The 18,895-nt window shown below is 39.0% G+C and overlaps 1 protein-coding gene across 2 annotated transcripts in view; it reads left to right on the top strand.

Annotated features, from left to right (window-relative positions):
* Window positions 1–18,895, top strand: part of PCSK5 (proprotein convertase subtilisin/kexin type 5) — a 456,163-nt gene that overhangs the window by 143,393 nt on the left and 293,875 nt on the right. For both annotated transcript variants that reach the window (XM_008691034.2, XM_040620237.1), the window contains exons 6-7: window positions 13,496–13,584; window positions 17,188–17,360. In XM_008691034.2, the coding sequence (XP_008689256.2) occupies window positions 13,496–13,584; window positions 17,188–17,360 (262 nt within the window). The remainder of the gene's footprint in view (window positions 1–13,495; window positions 13,585–17,187; window positions 17,361–18,895) is intronic.

The following is an 18,895-nucleotide window of genomic DNA, read 5'->3' as shown; positions in this document are numbered from 1 at the left end:
GCTGTGACTTTATTTACCCTTCATGCCGAGAAACCACAAGTTGGTAAACTACTGACTGCAGGTCAGATCTGCCCGGTGACTTGACGAATTTTTTAAATTTTTTCAAAGGATTAAAAAAATGGGGCGAAGGGTTATGTGACAGAGTCTGTATTTGGCCCTGTAAAGCCTGGAATATTTACTACTTGGCCCATTACAGATGTTGGCCAACCCCTGCTCGCATACTCATGCAAACACCATCATAATAAAACCCATTTTTGGTGTCATGCCCGAGTAAAATATGTATATGTTAAAATGTTAAAGCGATAATTAGGGCTGTGATAAATCTACGCTTTGGAGGGAGGCATTCCTTCATCGTTGGTTTTGCACTTCCATAATTTTGAGAACCTTCCAACGTGTAAGGAGATGACTCTGGTGAGCTCTGCGTAGAAAACCAGGAGCAGCTATCAGTAAATGGAAGGGTGCAGTGGAGCTGAGCTGAAACGATGGCAGCTCAGGGATTATAAGGTGTGTGAGCTACTTATCTCTACTTCAGGACCCGTTTCTCCGAGTGCCAAGGGACCCTGGGACCAAGCGCCACCAAACTTCTCAGACCCTGAGTATGTTGCAAGAAGGAACACCAAGGGAGCCCTTAGGTCCTCATGCTGTAGCCACAGTTTACCTGTATTTCAGACAAATAGGATTACGTAATAGGCACTTCTTTTAGATCCTTCGTCCCTGCAAAGTAAGACTCAAGTCTTCGGAAGTGTTTTGGCAGTTTGTCTCTGATCTGGAAGCAGTCTTGGAAGCCAAGTGAAGCCAAACGCTTACAATATCACCTTTTGCTCTCAGTTAGTCATGAACAGATTTTGAGCAAAACAGCAAATATTTTTAGCCCGTTTTACAGTGTCTAGTTATTGAATGATATCTTTACCTGAATAGTTTAGCAAAAACAAATAGAAGCAGAACTATTAAATTGATTACTGCTAAATGAACAGAGACTTGTAAATTACTGCCTCTTACTCAGGATTTCCAGACCAGTGGAATTCATTGAAACTACATTATATCCCGTCTATTTTTCTCACTATTGAATCCTTAGTGACTAATTCATTCCTCAGCATGAGGTAGGTACTCAATAAATATTTGCCGAACGAATGATTCAGAAAAGTTAATTAATTACGGGCCAGTACATGGGAATAGTCTCATGTCTAGTTAACTAGGTCATTATAAGAATATTAGTAAAAATGGAAGTTTACATATATAAATAGGAGTATGTAAAGTTGAAATATTGTCTAGAGCACATTCTAGCATTTGGGTCTCCTGTCTACTTTAGAATTGTACGAACAAGGTGGTTTTCAGTATACATTTGGAGAAAAGAAATCTGTATGGAAAGAAATAGACCACAAGAAAATCAAAATATTTATAATTTGATACAGGCCATTATTTCTTTCATTATCTTTATAGATCTTTCTCCAGTCTCTCAGCATATACACTCAGTATATACTTCATATTTCATGCTTTGGTGAGTTCTAATTATGAAAATTCCTTTTAATTATGATGCTGCAAAATTATAGGAAAATCAATTCAGGTGTAAGGAGGAGAAAGTTGTTTAGATTGCATACCAAGCATTTTCGCAAACACTGACTTCCAGCCAGAACCCTTAGAGCAGAAATTCCTATAACTTTGGACATAAACCTTGATTATCATGGACCTTAGTACTTGGTTAATTACATGCATAAATCTTACGACACCCCCGTCAGTGGTCGTAGGTTCAATTGCTGGTCAGTTGAACTCCTAGAACTATTAGTAGTAATTAGGAGGAGAAGAGTATAATAGTGTACCAGTAGGCCAATATCGGCTATATTTCTTTAGCGAGGGTGTTCACCAGCCCCTGGACTATTTTCTTTTCCTCTTCTTTCCCCTCAGTGCCCAAATGACACGTCAGTTGTACAAGAAAGAGCCATGTGAGTGGGTAGAACAGTCCCTTTGCCTTAAAAGCCCTGGGCTATTAGGAACGATATTGTTCCTATAAATAGCCCATGACATACAAGGAAGGCCACACTCAGTTTCTAGTGTCTCCTCTCAGAAGCCCAAAGCCAAGACTTCTCATCATGTACCCAGCATCCTGGCCACAGACCTCCCAGTAATTCACCAACCAGGGTTCATTTTTACCACAAGTGGTGATCCTTGGTAGCTGATACCCCACCTTTACCAGATATCAAGGGGAACAGAGCTAGAAAGTTAAAGTAATTTCCCCCTAGAAAAAGAAAAGAGCTTTTGTTCCTCCTTTACTCAGAATCTTCTCTACCAAGGTTGTGAGCACCACAGCTTCAGATAACTCAACTTTGTAGATCCCTTTGCTTAGAAAATGCTTGGGAAGTAGGATGTGAATTTTCTGGACTTGAGAAAGGAAGGAAGGAGGGAGGAAAGACTAAGATTGTTAACTAAAATCTTTCTTGGGCGGAACTTTGGTAATTTTCAAGAAAATAACATTCCTGACAGAGATTATTCTTTACATAAAAAGAAAGTGTTGTAGATCTGTTTTCCAGAATTATAGGTAGTACTGAACCCAGTAAGGCCGACAGGTCTCCGGTGGAAAAGATGGGCATCATGTTGTGCCCTCCGGTTCTGAGGAAGCGTTGGAGCCTCCAGATCCACATTTATGAACTTATAAGAGAAAACACTTGACTCCTAGCTCACTGAGAACAGACCTAAAATGAATCAGCAGGAATGACTAATTTCTGTCTATTCATAGTCAAGGGGTAAGGGACACAGTTTTGCAAGCTTCCATTTGTGGTGGAAAATGAGATCAGGCTGTTCCCGAAGTTCTAACTACATAGAGTGAAAACTAGTAGATCTGAGTTTCAGACAGTAAACAGAAGCCTCTAATAGAAGTTAGAGAGCTTGAAGAGTAGAGTCGTGGGCTCCTAATAGACCCAGGGGGGAAGGAATAACAGCATGGAATCACTGGGGAGTATAGATAAGCATGGGCAGTCTGAATTCATAGAAATAATTTCATGTAGGACAGGAAGAACTAATCATTAAAATTAAAAACTGAAAAGCATGCTAGGTAAATCTATAGAGAACCAGTGAGCCAAGAAAAAGGGCCTGGTTCCCTCATGATGATTAGTGGATTTCATCAATAAGGATCTCTCACACTCAATTGCTTTGATGATGATGTTATCTTTAAGGTAAGGGTAGGAAGAGAGTTAGGCTAATAAGGAGGTGGCTGAGATCTTGGTCAGGACTACACGCATACGCACGTGCTTGTCATGGGGCTTAGCGTACTTCAGTCCATGCGACGTTATAGTTGAGAAGGCAGCACAAGTGAGGTAACAGACTGGGTTTTCTGATAAACCAAGCTATTTTTCCTTTGTTGTATAGGCGACCCTAGTTACTGATGAATTCAGTTAGTAGTGAATAAGCTATTTTCCTAGGCTGGGGCAGATAGAAGGAGGAGGGAAATAGAAAAGACGTCAAAGGTCTAGGCTGGAGAGGATAAAGAAGAGGGAAAATGGCAGAGGTAAGAGAACACTTTTAAAGCAGTGTATTGACAAGGACTATAAATAAAAAATACTGAAACCGGTGAGGAAGACCTAAAACTTCCACTATCTGCAGATGGCATGACACCATATACAGAAAATTCTGGAGACTGTACCAAAAAAACACTAGAACTGATACATGAATTCAGTCAAGTCTCAGAACACAAAAGTAATCTAGAGAAATCTGTTTCATTTCTGTGCACTAATAACAAAGGGGTGGAAAAAGAAATTAAAACAATCCAAGTTATAATTATACCAAAAAGAATAAAATACCTAAGAATAAACTTACCTAAGGAGGCAAAAGACCTGTACTCTGAAAACTATTAAAAAAAAAGACTATAAAAAAACTGATGAACGAAATTGAAGATGACACAAACCAGTAGGAAGATACACCATACTCATGGGTTGGAAGAACCTTCAGTATTCATACTACCCAAAGCAATTTACAGATCTAAAACAATCCTTATCAGAATACCAACATTTTTCACAGAACTAGAACAAATAATCCTAAAATTTGTATGGGACCACAGAAGACCCTAAATAGCCAAAACAATCTTGGCAAAGAACAGCAAAGCTGGAAAGGTCACAGTTCCAATTTCAAGATATGCTACAAGGCTATAGTAATCAAGAGTATGGTATTGGCACAAAAATAGACACAGATCAATGGAACAGTATAGAGAGCCCAGAAATAAGAAACCAATGCTTATATGGTCAATTAATCTACGACAAAAGAGGCAAGAATATAAGATGGGGAGAAGAAAGAATTTCAACAGATGGTGCTGGTAAAACTGGACCGTTTTCTTACACCATAAACCTAAATAAACTCAAAATGGATTAAAGACCCTAAATGGGAGTCGTGAAACCATAAAATTCCTAAAAGAAAACATAGGCAGTAATTTCTTTGACATGATAGCCTTAGCAACATTTTTCTAGAACTGTTTCCTAAGGCAAGGGAAACAAAAGCAAAAATAAACTGTTGGGACTATACCAAGACAAAAAGGTTTGGTGCAGCAAAGGAAACCATCACCAAAATGACAAGGCAACTTACTGAACGGGAAAAGATACTTGCAAATGATATATTTGATAAGAGGTTAATATCCAAAATATATAAAGAACTTAACAGCAATAAATAATCTGGAAAAAAAAATGGGCAAAGGGCCTGGATAGACATTTTTCCAAAGAAGACATACAAATGGCTGACATACGAAAAGGTACTGCACATCGCTCATCACCAGGGAGATGTAACTCAAAACCAGAATGTGATATCACCTTACACTTGTCAGAATGGCTAAAATCAAAAAGACAAGAAACAACAAGTGTTGGCGAGGAGGTGTAGACAAAGGGAACCCTCATGCACTGTTGGTGGGAATACAAATTTTTGCAGCCACTATGGAAAACAGTACGGAGGTTCCTTAAAAAATTAGAAATGAAATTACCATTTGATCCAGTGATTTCATTACTGGATATTTACCCGAAGAAAATAAAGCACTAATTCGAAAAGATATATACACCACTGCGTTTATTGCAGGATTACTTACAATAGCCAAGATATGGAAGCAACCCAAGTGTCCATTGATAGATGGATGGATAAAGAAGTTGTGGTGTATACATACAATAGAATACTACTCAGCCATAAAAGAGAATGAAATCCTGCCATTTGCAACAATGTGGTTGGACCTAGAGGGCATTGTGCTAAGTGAAATAAGTCAGAGAAAGACAAATACCATATGATCTCACTCATATGTGGAATTTAAGGAACAAAAGAGCAAAGGGAAAAAGAGACAAAAAACAGACTTAAATCCAGAGAACAAACTGGTGGTTCCCAAGGGGAAGGGAGGGAGGGGGAAATGAGTGAAATAGATAAAAAGGATTAAGAGTGCACTCATCTTGACGAGCACTGAGAAATGTATAGAATGTTAAATCCTTATTTTGTAGATCTGAAACTAATATAACATTGTGTTAATTATACTTCAAGTTAAAAAAATAAAAATTTAAAAATAAATTTATGAAAAATCTAAAAAATTTTAAAAAGGCAGTTTACTAACCACTAGAGTTTTATTTTATTCTCAATATTTTGTGTTTGGACTAAAATACCCATCTTGAATTATAGCCAGTATTGCAAATAACTGTAGATTCATCAGGCCTACAATCATTTTTAACTTTAAAAAGATTACAAATTCACAGGAAGTTGCAAAAATAGTACGAGTCCCCCGTATCCTTCATCTAGATTCCTCCATGGATAACAACTTATGTAATTATAGTAAAATACCAAAACCGGGAAATTGGCATTAATACACTCTGCAGACCTCATTCAGATTTTACCAGTTTTTATGTGTAATTTGTGTGTGCACGTGTATGTGTGTGTCAGGCTAGCCCAATGCTTAAACCTCTAAAAGAAATATTCTGCTTTTCAAAATCCTTTGCTGGGCGTTTCCATGTGATACAGCTGATGCTAACTCTTAGTAGTGGCCTATTACTAGTTAATATTATAAAATACATTTTTCATTCTCTTGCCTATGACAGATGTGTTCAACTTTGGAGCAGTTGATGAATGCTAACATTTTATTTTATTTTTATTTTATTTTATTTTATTTTTTTTAAGATTTATTTATTTTTTTGACGTAAAGTTCGATGATTCATTAGTTGCGTATAACACCCAGTGCTCCATGCAATAAGTGCCCTCCTTACTACTCATCACCAGCCTATCCCATTCCCCCACCCCCCTCCCCTCTGAAGCCCTCAGTTTGTTTCTCAGAGTCCATAGTCTCTCATGCTTCATTCCCCCTTCTGATTACCCCCCTTTCTTTATCCCTTTCTTCTCCTACCGATCTTCCTAGTTATTTTCCATTTTAAATATTGTGTATCTGTTCTCGAAGACCAAGAGGAGGAATTACAATGTCTTTTGCTAAGTATAAGAGCTGTGATAGTTTAAAGATCACGTTGAAGATTCTTTCAATAGTAGATGATCAGAATGTCTCTGAATATCTTAATATCGCTATTTGTTATTGTCGTAGTTGAGGTTGCTATAATGGAATCCCAAAGAGGGCGTGGCTTAAATACTAAGTACTTATTTTTCGCAGTTCTGGAGGCTGTAAAGTCCAACATTCAGTTCTCAGGGAGGGTTCTCTCCTGACTTGCAGAGAGCTGCCTTCTTACTGTATCCACACACAGTAGAGAGAAAGGAAGGGTGGAAGCCTGCTCTCTGGTGTTTCTAATCCCATCATGAGACCTCCACCTGTATGACTAGGGGCCTCCCCAAGGCCTCAGCTCCACATACCGTCACACTGGGATTAGGGTTTCAAGATATGAATGCAGGGTGGGGATGGGCACAAACATTCAGTCCTTAGCAGTTATCTTGAATGAGTTTTTCTGAATTCCTTCCTTGTATAATAAAAATATATATATAATATTATGGAAGCCTCCGGGACTGTGTATAATTGCCATCACTTCAGAAGCTAGAATCTTAATTGTCTCACAAAAACTCATCACCAAAAAGTAGAGCGGGTGATTTCTTTTTTACTTCTTGAAAGTTTCAATTTACCTTCCCCCCCACCCCCATAACATGTTTCATGAGCTTTAGTAAAGCTTTTTGCTGAAGACAGGGCAGTAATCTGTTTTCAGCTCTTTCCCATTTTTAAGTTTTCATTTTTAAGATTCCCAGCATTTCCTCCCCTCACTCAAGCTAAATAATTTATTACGGAGTTTCTATAAAATATACTGTCAAATATCCTGTCATCAATAGTAATGAATGAATAAAGTCGCCGCTACCACACGGAATAAGTAGGGTAGCAGGCAAAGAAGTCGTGAAATCTTGGCAGCCATTCAAAGGCAGGGACGCGGGCCCCTGTGACTTTTGCTGGAACCATGAAAAGACCTCACGTAAGGATTCAGGAGAGCCAGATCTGGTCTTTGCCCTGCCACGTTTTATACCTTCCAATCACCATCTGACTGCATTTTCTCAGTTGTCAAACTGGAGAAGTGATACCCTTGTTGCTTCAGAGGGTTGAGGTGAGAATCAGTGAGACTAAAAGACTTAGAGAAATGGATGGCGTGATGTAAACCCAAGGTGGGACTATTATCAAGAACAGTGTGAGCAGTCAGAAGCATCCGTTCGAAGAAATGAATTAGTAGACACTCTCTGATCTCGTTTTCCTTGTTTTCAAGCACAGACCTCCAGGTAAAACTTCTGGAGATCTTTAATTTCAATGGTTTATTGTTGGGAATAGATCATGTAGTAGACGGGAAAACTTGGAATGGTAGAACAAAGACTGTCGTCATCTCTCAGGCAAGATGCTCTTTAAGATGGGGCGCCTGGGTGGCTCAGTCGTTAAGCGTCTGCCTTCGGCTCAGGGCGTGATCCCAGGGTCCTGGGATTGAGCCCCACATCAGGCTCCTCCGCTGGGAGCCTGCTTCTTCCTCTCCTACTCCCCCTGCTTGTGTTCCCTCTCTCGCTGGCTGTCTCTGTCAAATAAATAATCTTAAAAAAAAAAAAAAAAGAGTCACAATGGTTTATTCAAGTAAAAATGATGTGATAGAATATTTTGCACTTGCCGGGCCCCGGCAGCAATGACAATAGGCCTAAGAGAACTGGAGAAGTGATGCATTTTTTACTTCCTAGTTTGTCTACCTACTTGATTTTAGATGACGTCTAATTTATTTTGCCACTGGTCTAAATATCCATTACAATTTGTATCATTGGGTTACCTTCTGGGGTCTCAGAAAATAATGTGTCTTAGTGGCAGCATGAACATATATACAAAGAAGCTAAACAGCTGACTCCTTTTCCAAGGGGTGTTACATGGGAGTTGGCTAGTAAATTCGTATTTAGGTGCGTGTGGGTCAGAATGTAATATACTGAGCATACTGTCTTCTGGACTAAAATCTATCGAAAGGGTTCTCCTTATACTGAAAGTAATTGCTCATCGTCTGTTGGCTCTGAAGAAAAATACAACGAAAATGAAGACTTTTATCTATATTGTGACTTTTATAATTAATGGGAATCATGAATATACTTAATGCTGACCACCCTTCTTCATTAAGAGAAGGAAGAAATTGAATCTTGTTCATACACTTGAGCAGGTCATGATGATACCCATTGTTCTATGATCTATTTTAAATGCATCAAAACACTGAATCCAACTACGATACAAAAATAAAAAGCTGACCAGTACTTTACCTGGGGTAATGATCATTGTCATCTGAAGAGAGTGGGCTGTTTAAATGTAGTTGAGCTAGCAATTTGGACCCTCAATTACAGCATGTTACAGTATATTATTTAAGTGATATTTAAAATATACGCATCAGCAGTAGAGCGATAACTGCCCGGTTTCCCAAAAATGGTTCATCATTGCTCATGATATAGAGCGATACACAGAATTCTTCGCAAGAAATGTTTTTATAAGGAAATAGTCCCTCTTCTCTTCACTTAGGAAAGCTCACTGTCCATTAGTGATGCACATAATATGTGCAAGTTTTATTGCAATTTAGGAATACAGAGCCAAGTTAATTCTTACATTTTAAAAATATTATGGCAGAAAAGATATCCAATTAAATCTCTCCTGTGGTAGTACATCTAAAAGTCCTGGGAAATATTAAAGAATTTTTTTAAAAAATTTTATTTATTTATTCGACAGAGATAGAGACAGCCAGCGAGAGAGGGAACACAAGCAGGGGGAGTGGGAGAGGAAGAAGCAGGCTCCTAGCGGAGGAGCCTGATGTGGGGCTCGATCCCATAACGCCGGGATCACGCCCTGAGCCGAAGGCAGACGCTTAACTGCTGTGCCACCCAGGCGCCCCATTAAAGAATTCTTTAGCGCATGGTTGAGCTAACGGGACACACAGAGTATTTCTCTGTAAAAGCTCAGATCTGTAAATGAGGCAGGCAATAGGTAGACACTAGGAATTTTCCAGAGTGATCAGTCAAACCCAGCCAGCCTAGAGCTGGATTTTTAAAAGCACTGGGATGGCAGTGAGGTGAGAAAAGACTTGCATAAAACAGAACCCTTGATGTATCGTCTACTCCAGCCTCAAAAAATTCACAAAGATAAAAGCCCAAACCACATGACCTTCTAAATGGACAGTTCACTCACCACGTTGGGAAAACATCGCCGTGAAAACAATCTAGCAACAAAAAGAGCAGAATTAGATTGACATGTTTGAGAATTATTGCATGTAATTCACATATATCAAGAAATGTATGTTTTAATACATATATTCGAACAGTGTTTTTTAAGAAAAGAAACTATTCAAATTAACCAGGTGGGTTTGAAAAAGAACTTCAGAAAAAAAAAAAAAGTAAAACATATAACGCTCGACACGAGTAATGCGTAAATGGGTTAAATAACAGGGTAGGCGTGGCTGAAGATAAGTGAAATATAGAGCTGAGCAGATTACATGGAGAGCAGCCAAGGGCGAGAAGGGTATGGGAAATGTGAAGGTGAAATGAAAGATTAAGGCAGCCTTCAAAGGTACAAGCTGAGACTTCTGATGGTTTAAGCATTAAATCACAGGTCTAGGAATTCCAAGAATTTTTAAAAACCCAAACACAACATCTTAATGAACCTGCAGAGTAGAAAAGACAAAGGGAAGCTCTGAAAAGTGTCCAGAGAGCACTAGATTGCCAAGATGGCTGATTTCTCACCAGAAACAATGGAAGCTTGAAGACAGTGGAATGGCATCTTTGAAGTGCCTTTAGTCTAGAATTCTATATCCCAGTGAAATTGTTTTTCAAGAACAACAGTAAAATCATTTTCTGAGGCTGCCAAAAGACTCTGATGGACACATTTATAGAATGTTCTTCAGAAAAAAAAATCTGTGATCCTAGAAGGAGTTATAAACTATAAAAACAAATAGAGCAAAGAGTATTTGTATTATCTAAACAAACACTGATAATTCAAAATAGTGACATTAATGGGTAGTTTCCAAAATTAACAAATCCAATGTGTAACTATAATCATGCGGATTTCCTATGTTAAAAGGTGGGTAATCAAAATTAACAAATCCAATATGTAACTATAATCATGCGGATTTCCTATGTTAAAAGGTGGGTAATCACAGTTAAAACATTCTAGTCTGTGGGACACCTGGGTGGCTCAGTCAGTTAAGCGGCTGCCTTCAGGTCAGTTCGTGATCCCAGGGTCCTGGGATTGAGCCCCACATCAGGCTCCCTGCTCACCAGGGAGCCTACTTCTCCCTCTGCCTGCTGTTCCCCTGCTTCAATGTGTTCTCTCTCTCTGAAAAATAAATAAAATCTTTAAAAATTAAATAAAATATTCTAATCTGTATTGTTTGGGGGAAAATTGAAAGAAGTATTGATGACTTTTAGACTGTGGTGTTAGGTATCAGTAAACATTAGCTAATAGAATGTATAACATCTGTACCTTACAGGGAGAAAAATACAGAAACGAATATAAATATATTACGTAACAATGGATCTAGTCACTGTCAATGGACTTATTCTTGAGTTAAAGACAAGGATAGTCTAGCTTCAAAAAAAAGTAATTCTATTTATAAGAGATATAATTGATATGAACACAGAATGACAGTAAAGAGGGCAAAAAGGTATAGAATTTATTAACCTGGTAGCTTTAATTTTTTTTTTTTTTTACTGCAGGAATCCCAGAGTTTTGCTACCTATTCATAAATAGTTTCACTAGGAAGATTTAATGATGCCATTCTAAATAAAATAAAAATTGACAGAACTGCAGAAACATTATCAAATCCACGATACAGTGAGCAAACTTGTCATAATGGACTCATAAATAACAACTGGAGAACTAAAATCAGATCCTTCTGGTCCTGTAGCACTTACCTTAATTAATAATAGATACAATGAAGTATAAGAACAATGGACTCATAAAGGGAATTTGACACTGGAGGAAAAAAACAACTTACACCATGAAGTGATACGCAATCAGACTAATGAAGAATCATAGTAAATACTTGCTGGGCTCGGGTACAATTAGTAGTTCAGCTTGTCGTTTACAAAAGAAATCTCTCTTTCTTTTAAAAATGGATCTTTTTTCTGATGATCAGCGTGATATAACCAAATATCCGAAGGGCAAGATAATTCTGAGTGCATCAAAATTGTTGTATAGAACAACCTAGAACTGCCCCAAATAAGATTGCTGTATTGCAGATAACACGTGTGGAAATGTAGATGCAGTGGGTATGATGGAAAGGCAAGAAATTTGGGCAAAAGCATGAAAAGGTTATTCACAAAGTAAGAAATAGAAATAGCTAATAAATATTTGAAAAGATGGACAACATCAAATATAATCTGAGGGGATGAAAAGGGAAGCAACGGTAAGATAATATTTTTCATGTCAGATTGAAAAGATTGAAAAACTCATACATAGGGGTTTATAGACATGGGTGTGTTCAGATATTTTCTCCATTCTTTATATTGTCATTCGAGTGGGCTTATGGTCTTTCTTTTTCTTTTGTCATGCACAAAAACATGTTTTGTAATAATATTTATCCATCTTGCAGGGGTTTTTTGGGTTTAGTTTTATTACGTTAATATTCCATTAACAATTTGACAGTATATTCTGTGCTCTTTGATCCAGTCATTCCACTTGTAAGAATTTATCCCAAGATATAAAAGTATATAAATGCTCAAGATTGTTTTTCATAGCCTTGTTACTCTCAGTGAAAAACTGGGTAAATTTCCAGAAATCGAGGACTTGTGAAAGAGATGGTGGGGGAGGGGATGTACAATTTAAAAGATGATGGGAGGTAATAGTAAGCTTTTAAACGACACATAGGCTAATATTTACATAGGAAGATATGCATGACATTACTAAGTGGACGGAGCAGGATAGATCTCTGTTGTATAAACTTGTGTGTGTACCTATCCGTTATAAGCAGTAACTTCTTTATAGTTTCACAGACGGTAGTCATAGCCCATGGTTATGTCTTAGTCACTGTTAGGCTGATTTCACCCTATCTGTTTACATCTCAAGGCCTCTTTAAGCATCCTCATCTCTAAAAACAAGGGCAAGGGGGTGAGACTTGGGCTTCATTAGCAATGACAAATACACCCGTATTGATTGTCCTATCCCTCTCCTGCATCCAGGGCAGATAGGAGCCATCAGCCCTAGTCCCCTTGCCCTGGGCTCAGCCAGACCTCAGGATTCTTCTGAACAGTGTTAGGTCAACATTTCCAAATAGATTGTACTTTGCACTTGGAACTTCTTTGCTATCCTTGCACGGGGTGATCTTAGAAGTCCTTTTAATTAAAGGATTTTTCTTAGGTACAAAGTCACTGTGATGAGAAATCAAAGGAATATTTTTCAGAAAAAGGTGTTGGCTTTTCTAGTAGCCCTATTTTTAAAATGGTGGAAACAGGTGAAATAAATATTGATGCATTTTATTAAATAAAAGATTTTATGTCATTTATAGAAAACAAGTGTTAGTGGAATTTTTCACACTTTTTTCATATAAAATCTTAGAAATCCAGTGTATATCTACAGCTCATCGTATTTTAGATGATAGATTTCACTGGAGATACTTAATCTCTAAGTTACAGTTTAAGAGGCAGATTCTCATATAACGACATTCTTAACTTTTGTAATCACTGAATCAAGTACTAGTTCTTAAATTTAATTAAAATTAAAGTTGAGATAAGGTCACGCAAGCCTCATTTCAAGTACTCAGTCGCCGTGGATGGCCGGTTGTTACCATATTGGACAATGGAAGTTTAGAGAATACAAAGAAACACACTATTCGATTTTTAGCTTTCAAGGAGATTTTCTAGTTGGGAAAGCAAGGTATAAGAAAATATGTATCAATCGTAGAATCTCAAACAGACTATAATTAAAAGTTTGCAGTGGGCAAGCTAAGTGGTACTCGGGTAGAAGTTCCAGAAACATCCACAGCTTGATGCAGGCTTCACCAGTCTGACTGGTGGCGATGACGTCGCGAGTTGGGGAGAATGGAGTGTCTTACTTGAGCAAGTGTGTGTGTTCTTCCTGCAGGCATGGGACCCGCTGTGCTGGAGAAGTGGCAGCCGCAGCAAACAACTCTCACTGCACAGTCGGAATTGCTTTCAATGCCAAGATCGGAGGTATGGGAAACAACCTTGGGTAGATGTAGAACCCCTCCTGAGCTTGAGACGGGGCTGTGTTGGCAGAGTGGTGTTCAGCTGTTGCCGAAAATGGCCATCGTCATGTGTGTTATTAAATACAGTCCAAGGCTTTTGAAGCAGTACGCCTACAGCGTTGACAAGGAAAGCGTGTCCAGTCGTATGGGGTCATTGACAGCTGTCCCGAGCTAGACAGTCGTTGCCTGGGTCGGAAAGAACTGATTCTCTAAGTACCAGCCCATAATATCTCTATGGAGAAAAGCGTTTCCAAATTCTGTCAAAACAGAAAATCCATTTTTCCCCCTTTCCTTATGTTTTACAAGGAGTTCCTTTTTAATGGAAATTAGAACGGGAAATGGTAAAATCTCCTTTTGTAGTCCCATCAGAGAGCAATAGAGTTATTGTTAATAATCCCAGGTTTTGGATATGTATTACACACACATACACAAACTCAAATATACGTTTGCCTGCTACGAGGACCTAACCAAGGGAGTGTGAATCTAGGCGTTAATAGAAGCAAACTCCTTCCCATCTGTAATCCTCTTCATTAGCTCTAACCGGGTGCCACAGCCACACACAGAAATGGGAGAACACATTATAAGAGACAGTACAGATCCCAGTGGCTCGAAGGTATCCCCTGGGGGGTTCTCCTAAACCGTGTCACAGATGAATGAACTCCCTGGTGACTAGACGGACATCTTTGTTTCCAGTACACTGTCGTTGCCAAGTGGTAAATAGAATTGGATCTAAAATAAAAATAACAGTCTTTTCTAGAGTAAATGTAGAGGTCTTGTAACATGACATACTTGGGGTATATAGTAATGGTGCTAATAAAAGGTTTTCTGACACTACCTCGAATGTCAGTGCTCAGTGCATTTGAGCTCTTTCTCCCCTTTCTTTCACACCCAACTCTTCGAGTATGGCGGCGTGTTAACCAGTAATTAGCTGTGCTCTGAGAGCATCTGCTGTGCGGCAAGGGCAAGGTTCATGAGGGAGCTAAAGAAAGGAGACAAATTTCCCCTGAAGAATGCTGGATACCCCTGAGAGCCTTAGGAGAATCCAGTGACTGTGGTGGCTGCTGATGAGCCCTGCTTGCTGTTGCAGACACGACACACACGGTCCCTCACATACACCAACACGTGTTCATGTCCACGTCCTCACTCTCCCGCGTTAACCCCACATTCACTGACCTTGACGGACCCAAGGAACAAACTCACAGATAAGCCACCGAACTAGCCAAACAGGACTTCAGTAAGAGAATGACTCTATGGCAGTGAGTCCCCAATGTTCTGTCATCCCCGAAACAAGAACATTCTGAATTATAAATTGAACCCCGGGACCCAAAGCATGAGGCTAGCAGTCAGATAGGGAAAAATCACCCTTTCATCTGTAAACTTGAGGAAGCAAACTTCTTACCTGTTAATTTTGGGTCAGAAAAGGAGTATTACGCTCTAGCTATGATTTCATCAAGCATTTTTTCCCTGGACTTCCATCAGTCGCATGACCTAGAAACTGCGCTCAGATATTGTGTAGATACTCCCACGTGCTGGCATGTGGTATTACCAGCTAGATTATCTCAGGCAGTTAGCATCTCCAGGGTTTATGTCTTTGTACCGATAAAATACAGTTGATCCTTAAACAGCACAGGTTTGAACTGTGTGTGTCCACTTATATGCAAATTTTTTTCAGTACATACAGTACAGTAAATGGACTGTCTCCTCCAAAAGATTTTCTTAATAACCTTTTCTTTTCTCTGACTTACTTTATTGTAAGAATATAATCTGTCATACACATATCATACAAAATATGTGTTCGTCAACTGTTATGTTCTCAGTAAGACTTCCAGGCAACAGTAGGCTCTTAGTAGTTACGTGTTTGGGGGTTCAAAGCTGTACATGGATTTTTTACTGTGTGTGGGGAGGGGAGGGGGGTTCGCGCATCCAACCCTGAGTTGTTCAAGGGTCAACTGTAGTTCCGTGTTATGCTTTGAGATAGCAAGAAGTAAAAATGGAGGGATAGGAGATCGTTCATCTTGTTTTCAGTAAAAACCGTGCAGGTGAATTTTGGATATTCATGTCAAATTAAAGCAAACCCGTGGCTGCTTAGGACCCAGTACATACAATAGGGCATCGGGCTGGGCATTCTACTCCCACTAAATGAAAGTGCTAAAAAGCCTTCCGAGTACACTTAACATTTGATAATTTTTAAAGTAACTTATTTATAGCCCTTGTGATCCACATCACTTGTTCTATACATCTCCTTTAAAAATCCAAAGGTCTAGAGGAAAAGACAGGAGATATACCAGTCAGGTGCAGTGTCTTTAGGGGCACTTTGGGGAGATTTAATGTGTCCTGAGTGTTGATTTCCACCGCTCTTTTGGAAATAAATATTAAAGGGTAGAGTGACCTATCTGTCACGTAGCTTAAAAAGGTTCTGCTGGAAATATGGCAGAATGTTACCAGTGAAGTGTTGTCTGTATCAGTCCTCATTGTCATTTCTTCTATTTTTTATGTTTATAAATTTTAGAATTAAAACTTCAACATTTTTTTTTAAATCACAAAGAAGGTATAGCTTTTTCAGGAGTATGTTTATTTTCTGCCAGAAGTCCCACCTCAAGCCACATAGTATCAAAGCTGCCTGATTAGGGATTTTATTGTTTAAGCTCCACGGGTTGGTAGCCATAAAAACTTGAAATCCTGCTAGAGAGCAAGGTTTTTTGTAAGGAGTAAATTTGGGCCGTAAAGATATAATTGTAAAATAATACAGCGTCTCAGTGATGCTATTCAGCTTAAGCTGAAGGAGAACTACGTTTACTACACAATTAGAAGTTTTGTCGTTTTGAGCCTCCAAAATAAAAGGAAAGGAGGAAAGCCTGACATTTGATATATAGTTTATTTTGTGATATCTGTGTCTGTTTTTTCCTATTAAGGTTAATAATAAATTTCTGTCTGTCGGATGGGAATATACTTAAATGAAGATTAATGGCTGAACATTGTTAGAACCCTTTGAGAATTATTTGATGTGTTACATGCACAGAGAGCATTCTCATTTATTATTCGACTTAGAAATAACTTGGCAAAGAAATAATATATTAAGTTCACATCAGTCTTACAGATTAGGAGATAATATCAAATACGGAGGAAATTGGACCAACCTAACTTGGCAGCTTGCCAAATTTTGCGAGCCCGCGAAGGTCAGAATGCTTTATGCCAATTATGAACACAGGTCACCTAATGAAGAGAAATTTAGGGAATATGGATTGCTTGAGGCTCTCTCTGTCAAGTACTCTCTGAAGACAGGGATAAAGAGAAGGGAGCGATTGTAGAAACTTTAAAAAAGAGAATAGTGGACAAAGAAAGATTTTCAGGAAGTTTTGCTCTCTCATGTATGACATAACTTACTTTTTCTCCAAGATAGCTTTGGCAGAATCCGCATTATCTTTTTCGGGGTGGGGGGAGAAGATGCTCACTCGTGTTGGTTAAAAAGTTCTTTGCCCCCAAATTGCTATAATTGGAATACGGCTTGGGCTGTTTGGGTGTTACATAGCGAAGCCTCTATTCAAGCTAATTCCCTTCTGTCTGGAAGGGGTTCGGATGCTGGATGGTGATGTCACGGACATGGTTGAAGCGAAATCGGTTAGCTTCAATCCCCAGCACGTGCATATCTACAGCGCAAGCTGGGGCCCGGATGATGACGGCAAGACCGTGGACGGACCGGCTCCCCTCACCCGGCAAGCCTTTGAAAACGGCGTTAGAATGGTAGGTGTTCAAAGCATCTCAGCTCATACTTTGTCGATCGGTGATGATTCTCATGGGGAGCCATCTATGCAATTGTGGGTTCCAGTCCTTCAGTCCAGAGGCACCGACAGAGCTCATCGCTGAGCCAGGAGACAGGTTTATAGAAAGACGCACTGAACCTTTGGAACTGTGTGTTACGTCCATTCTGCAAGTGTGCCAAGAGCTAGAGAGTTTCCCCTGACAAGAACAGAGGTATATTTGGAGGCTTAGATTTGCTTAAAGGAAATGTATTCATTAATCTGTTAATCTTGCATTTGGAGCAATAAATTCTCAGCGCTGTAAGATGGAGGAGAAATGAAGACACCGAACCTCTCTGGTTGGTGTTGAGGGCATCCAGCAGTGCCCTTCTGGGCCTCTCCCTTTTGTAGTCCCTTCCCTGGTTCCTCTTCTGTCCCAGGACAATATTATTATTACACTAGATCCCAAGTTCTCTAACCAGGCAGCTCAACCACCATCATTTCCTTTGCTTTCCCTAAAAAATCCACGCACCCATTCTCCCCTCAAAAACTGACCACATAATCTAATGTAATAAAATATCTCCTTCAAATTCCAGATCTTAAAATGTCCTATCTTATTTTCATTAAATAAAAAATAAGGCTGCTGTATACTTGTAATCATGGAAGGAGGAACGCTGCAGCAGAAACAACTCCTGTTTCTGACCCATGAATGAAACTTTGAGTGATTTAAAGCATACATTTTAATCGTGATCTGGGGCCATTCTCCCTTTCCTTCATCATCTCTTTTTCCTTTTTTTTTTGTTTTTGTTTTGTTTTGTTTTTTGGGTTTTTTTGCACTTTTCTTTCTTTTTAAATTTAATACCCATAGGTGGAGTGTAAGATAGAAAAAGCCACACCTTGGAGTAATATCTGGCTTCTAATTAGCATTTTGCCTCTTTTTTTAAAAATAATTTTTATTTTGTTATATTAGTCACCATACAGTACATCCCCAGTTTTTGAAGCAATATTCCATGATTCATTATTTGCATATAACACCCAGTGCACCATGCAATACGTGCCCTCCTTAATACCCATCACTGGCCTATCCCAATCCCCCCCCCCCCCGAAGCCCTCAGTTTGTTTCCCAGAGTCCATAGTCTCTCATGTTTCATTCCCCCTTCTGATTACCACCCCTTTCTTTATTCCTTTCTTCCCCTACCGATCATCCTAGTTCTTATGTTCCATAGATGAGAGAAATTATATGATAGTTGTCTTTCTCTACTTGACTTATTTCACTTAGAATTATCTCCTCCAGTGCCGTCCATGTTGCAGCAAATGTTGAGAATTCGTTCTTTCTGATAGCTGAGTAATATTCCATTGTATATATGGACCACAACTTCTTAATCCAGTCATCTGTTGAAGGGCATCTCGGTTCCTTCCATGATTTAGCTATTGTGGACACTGCTGCTATGAACATTGGGGTGCATATGGCCCTTCTCTTCACTACGTCTGTATCTTTGGGGTAAATACCCAGTAGTGCAATGGCTGGATCATAGGGTA

Source organism: Ursus maritimus, unplaced genomic scaffold, assembly GCF_017311325.1.
Source record: "Ursus maritimus isolate PB19 unplaced genomic scaffold, ASM1731132v1 scaffold_34, whole genome shotgun sequence".
Lineage (NCBI taxonomy): Eukaryota > Metazoa > Chordata > Mammalia > Carnivora > Ursidae > Ursus > Ursus maritimus.
This window is presented reverse-complemented; position numbering and strand designations above follow the sequence as displayed.